This window comes from Carcharodon carcharias, unplaced genomic scaffold, assembly GCF_017639515.1.
Source record: "Carcharodon carcharias isolate sCarCar2 unplaced genomic scaffold, sCarCar2.pri U03, whole genome shotgun sequence".
In the NCBI taxonomy this organism is placed as follows: Eukaryota; Metazoa; Chordata; class Chondrichthyes; order Lamniformes; family Lamnidae; genus Carcharodon; species Carcharodon carcharias.
In genome coordinates, this window is record NW_024470890.1 from 340,097 (window position 1) to 347,344 (window position 7,248).

Below are 7,248 nucleotides of genomic sequence, written 5' to 3' on the forward strand. Positions count from 1 at the left end.
TTACAGAAGTGTAAGCTTCTAGGGTTACAGGGTAACAATTAGAAACTAGAGGTGGACTCTTTACCCTTTTCAGTGCCCAGATGAGCAACTCACTTGTAGGTACCTGAACACAATCCTGGCTGTGATCAACTTACTCCATATGCAAAAGTGATTGAACCTCAAAACTTCCCACTCTCCTCAAGTGCATTTAAACTCCACAAGTGTGGAGCACAGCTGAAAGGGCTTTGTCCTGATGCTAAACGTAGGAGTGTAAAATGTGTGTGAAGCTTGGAACTGACTCTGAGATGATGATGAGCACTGTGACTGCACTTAGGCTGCACCTACATTGAAATTATAATGTCAACTGACTCCACAATTGGGAAGTAAATGCACCCTAAGGTGCAATACCATTTCCAAGTCAGTCATTAAAGTGCCTTTTTATTAATGATTAATTAAACTGTAAACAGGTGTGGAGGCTTCTTCCCATAGTAAAAGTGCCATCCAGTGTTTCTGTTTGTGGAATGCTGACTAGATATTGGGTTACTTTCATAAAATGAGTGACTAAATGGGAACTAAATAATATAACGTACTAGCGCGCAAGTCCACAGAGTTTAATTGGCACATGTTTGTCCTAAACTAGAAATCTCAAGATGGCAAACTTCATGGTTCAGGTTGTTCCAAGATGTTCTGAGAATACGATTGAAGCACCTTATTGGGTACAGTGGTATATTGGCTCTGTTACTGAACTAGTAATCTGGAGGCTTAGACTATTTATTATTTTATTCTTTGATGGGATGTGGGCATTGTTGACAAGGCCAGCCTTTGTTGCCCATCCCTAACTGCCCTTGAGCTGAGTGCAGTCACATGTAGGCCAGACCAGGTAAGGACAGCAGACTTCCTTCCCTAAAGAACATTAGTGTCCCAGATAGGTTTTTACAGCAATCAATGCTAGGTTAATGGTCGTCATTATTGAGACTAGCTTTATATTCCAGGTTTTATTAATTGTATTTACATTCCACCAGCTGCCTTGGTCGGACTTGAAGCCGTGACCCCAGATCATTAGCTTAGGCTCCTGGATTATGAGTCCAGTCACATGAGCATGACACAATCTTCTCCCCCTAATAATTTGGAGAATAAGTTCCAATTCCACCATGCTAGTTGGAGAATGTAAATTAAGGTAGTTAAATAAATCTGGAATAAAAAAGCTAGTATATGTAGTGGTGACCATAAAATGACCAGAATGTTGTCCAAACCCATTTGGTTCACGAATGTAATTTGGAGAGAGAGACCTGTCCTTACCCGGTGTGGCCCATTGTGACTCCAGACCCACAGCCATGTGGTTGACTCTGAATTGGCCGAACAAGCCGGACAGTTACCACCACCTCTTCCTTAAGGGCAATTAAGGATGAACAACAAATGCTGAGCTTGCGATGAATAAAGAAAACCATTAGAAACAATAGGAACAAAGTAATGGAAGGTTTACCTTGTATCTAGCTGGTTCTGCACCTGGCCCAGTTGTGCTCGCAGTGACTCCAGAAAATGGTTGGGGGAGGTGGGGATTGAGCTGGCCAGCATCAGTGCTGGGTGCCCACACAGGACTGGAATTTCACAGCATTGAGACTGGGATAATGACAGAATGCTGTTTCGTCTCCATTGCCCCGCCCAGCTTCTTGGGCACCTGCAGACCCTGATGTTCAATGCAATGATGTACATTGATCGGTGTAAAAAACAGGGGCATTGAATAAACACCAGGTTTGGCATGAGGTCCATTATTGCAGATCCTGTCACTTCCAAAACCAAGAACAGCTATTTGACCCTGGCTACTCTGCAGGCAAGCACGTCCGTGCTCCTCTTCTTCCAGTTTAAGACCACTTCTGCCGATCGATTCATCTTGTTCAACAATGGCGACGGCAATGACTTCATTGCTGTGGGACTAGGTAAAGGGTATGGGAAACTTGTTTGGGTCGTTTTGTTTGAGCTCTCACTGGATTCGCCACATCTGCTGTTGGTCAGTGACTCATGGAGATTAGGAGCAGTGTAAATGTAAAGGGAAATCACAGGGCTGTAGTGTAAAACACCTGAGTTTCAAAGCAAGTACCCAGCCAGTCAGCTGAGAGTGAATGGTGGTTTAAATTAGAAGGTAGAAACTACTCCTTAAAGTAGTATTTGTCTTGTCACAACAGCCTTTATGACAAATCTTAAAAAGTGCTTATTTAACTAATTAGATCATAGGGTCACAGCTAATCCCCCCTACCCCCCCCCCTCCTCCCCCACCAAAACAATAATTATTGGCTTGTTGACTTTTAGTGAATGGCCTTGGCTGTGGGTTCAGTTTCTCTGGCTTTTCTTGTGCCAAACGGTGAGCTAGAACAAGAGATTATTTTAATGATAAATATCACAAAGATTGGTAAAGATCTGACAGGCCATTTATTTCATTTGCTTCAGTCTTGCATCATAGCTTCGAACTGCTTCTTCAACCATTCTGGGATCTCTGCCTCCACGAGCCCACATTTTTCTACGTGCATTCTTTCTGCAAAGTGACTCCCTGACCTCAGCTCTGACCTGCTAACTGTTTGTGCAGAGATCCCCCTGCTCTAAGTGTGACGTTTTACTGTGGAATAGTGCTGTTATTCATCTTTGCTATTCCAGTTGCTATCTTGTACATCTTCATCCCATTCACTACCTTTCAACATGACCGATTCAGAGCTTTCATGTCGATTCGAGCCCCGGCTACCTTCATCACAGCAGTGACCTTGCTTTAAGTGGCTCTGAAGGTGCTTTGTGACATCTAGAGGCAACATACAAAGGCCAGTTCTTCCTTTGCAAATCCACGCTCTTAAAGTTCATACATGAAGAGATAATGGGACAAGGCATTAGAGAATGAAAGCTATCCATGGAACCTTGTATCCTACAAAGATAGTCAATGCTTTTGAGAGGGGAAAGATAGAAAACAGAAGCAGAAGTGGGTCATTCGGCCCTTTGAGGCTGCTCTGCCATTCAGTTTGATCATGGCTGATCCTCTATCTCAATGTCGTATTCCTGCTCTCTCCCCATAATCCCTTGATGCCTTTAGAGTTTAGAAATCTATCTATTTCCTTCTTAAGTATAATCAGTGACTCTAGCGAGAGAATTCCACAGCTTTACCTCCATCTGAGTGAAGACGTTTCTCCTCATCTCAGCCCTAAATAGCCTACCCCGCAACCTGAGATTGTGACCTCTTGTTCTAGACCCCCCCCAGCCAGCTAGAGGAAAGATCGTCCCTGCATTCAGTCTGTCCATCCCTGTCAGAATTTTATATGTTTCAATAAGATCCCCTCTCATTCTTCTAAACTCCAGTCAATACAGGCCGAGTCGGCCCAACCTCTTCCCAGGCATCAAGCAATTCAAGAGTGCTTCTCTTTGAAAAGGAAAGAATATGAAATAATCATCAAGGGTCTGGTTAACATTTTCATTGCCAGTTAAATTAAAATTAAACAATGAATCTGTGAGAAATGCACAACTTCTCAATTTTCTATTTTCTCATTTTGATATTAATTAGGTCACATATATTTTTTGCTAAGCAGTGTAATATTTTTATTGCAATTCTAATGTATAATTGCAATTTACAATATATACAAATTCCTTTATTTAATTTGTGTTTGTTGATATCCTTTGCTCACCAGTCCTGACTCCAGGATTTGTTTGAAACTTGGTGAATCCGTGTCCTTCTGCAGATACATCCACAGTGTGTTTGACCTGGAAATGGGCCAAACATTATCAAGCGGAACTCTGAAAAGGTCTTGGGTGACAATCAATGGCTCAATGTGGTTATCGCCAGGGACAACAGCAACACACACACTTAAGGTGGATGCTAGATCTGTGACTCATCATCAATGGTGCCAAAACCCTTGTCCTTAAAGGTAAGCTTCTTTCAATTTAGACCCCGCAAAACCCCCCACAACCCCAATTCAGTCAGTTAAGCTGCAAGATCAATTAAATTACACACACATTACCATTTGGAGAGGACTTATGCTGGCCAACAAAGCTAAGGCTGTTGATGAGCTATGTTCACACAAAGATTGCAGTTTTCTGTAATTACCATGGTTAATTTTGAGGCCATCACAATTCACAACAATGAGAAAGAACTCCTGACTCTTTCAAGAACTGTGGACACAGGGGATGTGATGCCTTGGGTGCTTAATGTACTGTGTAATGTGATACGTCCCGATTGGGGGACTTGGCCAATTCACTGACTCGGGTGAAACTGTGCCAACAAATCCCCAGGCTGGATCCAGGGATGTGGTATAGTGTCTGACCTCTGCAGCTGGCCTTTAGGGTCCTGGTCAAAGTAGAGAGGATTAGGCCCATTCCACTGTCTAGTTGCCCCTTTTCTTGGATCGTGCCAACGTCTGGATGTCAGTGTGGAACTCGATGTTCTCATTTCTGAAATTGTGGCTGCCGACTTTGGTTTTGTACATGCAGAATGGGAATTGTAGTCGGAAAGGCTGGTGACACCAATGGGACAACGCAAAAGCTTCATCAGGGCCTTGAGCAGGGGAGAGAACCCGGGAACAGTGAGGCTGGGAGCATGTGTTTTACTTGACTGGGGTGTAAAATTGTGATTGCTGAATGCAATAAAAAAATGAGGCAGACAAGGGCAACAACTGACACTTGCATTTGGCCCTGAATGTTTGCAAGAAGGGCTACAAGGCGAGGTCTGGGTGAACCCTGAATGAGTGGCTGTGCTGGTTGGTGGGGGGAGGTAACAGGGGTTGGAATCAGTGGCAATGGGGTAGAACAGTGCTTCCCAATTTGCCTTTAGTGTTGTCAGATGCACCCTCCCTCTGATCTAGAAGCATTAGCTCCACATCTCTTGCTTACCTGAACACTTTGCATGCAGGCAGAAAAGCTTTCATTAAAACTTGAGGTTTCGGAGAAAATTTGGCGAGCCCTATGGCACTGCATAAAACATCAGGAATACCGTTTAGACAGGGAGACACGGTATGTTATTAAAGGGAAGGCTAGAAAGAGTGGAAAGGACCTGGCAAGGTAGTGGGATGTGATGGGAAAGCAGTAATTGTGCAACACTGCAGTCAAACTGTCCGGGTACTTTATAAAAACAAAAAAACTGCGGATGCTGGAAATCCAAAACAAAAACAGAATTACCTGGAAAAACTCAGTAGGTCTGGCAGCATCGGCGGAGAAGAAAAGAGTTGACGTTTCGAGTCCTCATGACCCTTCGACAGAACTTGAGTTCGAGTCCAGGAAAGAGCTGAAATATAAGCTGGTTTAAGGTGTGTGTGTGGGGGGCGGAGAGATAGAGAGACAGAGAGGTGGGGGGGGGGGGGCGGGTGTGGTTGTAGGGACAAACAAGCAGTGATAGAAGCAGATCATCAAAAGATGTCAACGACAATAGTACAATAGAACACATAGGTGTTAAAGTTAAAGTTGGTGATATTATCTAAACGAATGTGCTAATTAAGAATGGATGGTAGGGCACTCAAGGTATAGCTCTAGTGGGGTTATTTTTTATATAATGGAAATAGGTGGGAAAAGGAAAATCTTTATAATTTATTGGAAAAAAAAAAGAAGGGGGAAACAGAAAGGGGGTGGGGATGGGGGAGGGAGCTCACGACCTAAAGTTGTTGAGTTCAATATTCAGTCCGGAAGGCTGTAAAGTCCCTAGTCGGAAGATGAGGTGTCGTTCCTCCAGTTTGCGTTGGGCTTCACTGGAACAATGCAGCAAGCCAAGGACAGACATGTGGGCAAGAGAGCAGGGTGGAGTGTTAAAATGGCAAGCGACAGGGAGGTTTGGGTCATTCTTGCAGACAGACCGCAGGTGTTCTGCAAAGCGGTCGCCCAGTGTACGTTTGGTCTCTCCAATGTAGAGGAGACCACATTGGGAGCAACGAATGCAGTAGACTAAGTTGGGGGAAATGCAAGTGAAATGCTGCTTCACTTGAAAGGAGTGTTTGGGTCCTTGGACGGTGAGGAGAGAGGAAGTGAAGGGGCAGGTGTTGCATCTTTTGCGTGGGCATGGGGTTGTGCCATAGGAGGGGGTTGAGGAGTAGGGGGTGATGGAGGAGTGGACCAGGGTGTCCCGGAGGGAGCGATCCCTACGGAATGCCGATAAGGGGGGTGAAGGGAAGATGTGTTTGGTGGTGGCATCATGCTGGAGTTGGCGGAACTGGCGGAGGATGATCCTTTGAATGCGGAGGCTGGTGGGGTGATAAGTGAGGACAAGGGGGACCCTATCATGTTTCTGGGAGGGAGGAGAAGGCGTGAGGGCGGATGCGCGGGAGATGGGCCGGACACGGTTGAGGGCCCTGTCAACAACCGTAGGTGGAAAACCTCGGTTAAGGAAGAAGGAGGACATGTCAGAGGAACTGTTTTTGAATGTAGCATCATCGGAACAGATGCAACGGAGGCGAAGGAACTGAGAGAATGGGATGGAGTCCTTACAGGAAGCGGGGTGTGAGGAGCTGTAGTCGAGATAGCTGTGGGAGTCGGTGGGTTTGAAATGGATATTGGTGGACAGTCTATCACCAGAGATTGAGACAGAGAGGTCAAGGAAGGGAAGGGAAGTGTCAGAGATGGACCATGTGAAAATGATGGAGGGGTGGAGATTGGAAGCAAAATTAATAAATTTTTCCAAGTCCTGACGAGAGCATGAAGCAGCACCGAAGTAATCATCGATGTACCGGAGAAAGAGTTGTGGAAGGGGGCCGGAGTAGGACTGCAACAAGGAATGTTCCACATACCCCATAAAGAGACAGGCATAGCTGGGGCCCATGCGGGTACCCATAGCCACACCTTTTATTTGGAGGAAGTGAGAGGAGTTGAAGGAGAAATTGTTCAGCGTGAGAACAAGTTCAGCCAGACGGAGGAGAGTAGTGGTGGATGGGGATTGTTCGGGCCTCTGTTCGAGCTACAGCTCCTCACACCCCGCTTCCTGTAAGGACTCCATCCCATTCTCTCAGTTCCTTCGCCTCCGTCGCATCTGTTCCGATGATGCTACATTCAAAAACAGTTCCTCTGACATGTCCTCCTTCTTCCTTAACCGAGGTTTTCCACCTACTGTCGTTGACAGGGCCCTCAACCGTGTCAGGCCCATCTCCCGCGCATCCGCCCTCACGCCTTCTCCTCCATCCCAGAAACAAGATAGGGTCCCCCTTGTCCTCACTTATCACCCCACCAGCCTCCGCATACAAAGGATCATCCTCCGCCATTTCCGCCAACTCCAGCATGATGCCACCACCAAACACATCTTCCCTTCACCCCCCCTTATCG

At 45.7% G+C, this 7,248-nt stretch overlaps 1 protein-coding gene across 1 annotated transcript in view; it reads right to left on the minus strand.

Moving 5' to 3' along the window:
* Nucleotides 1-4,334: 4,334 nt before the first annotated feature.
* LOC121275114 (tyrosinase-like) overlaps nucleotides 4,335-7,248 on the minus strand; it is an 11,578-nt gene continuing 8,664 nt past the window's right edge. Inside the window, exon 2 of the mRNA XM_041182529.1 lies at nucleotides 4,335-4,463. Within this exon, the coding sequence (XP_041038463.1) occupies nucleotides 4,335-4,463 (129 nt within the window). The remainder of the gene's footprint in view (nucleotides 4,464-7,248) is intronic.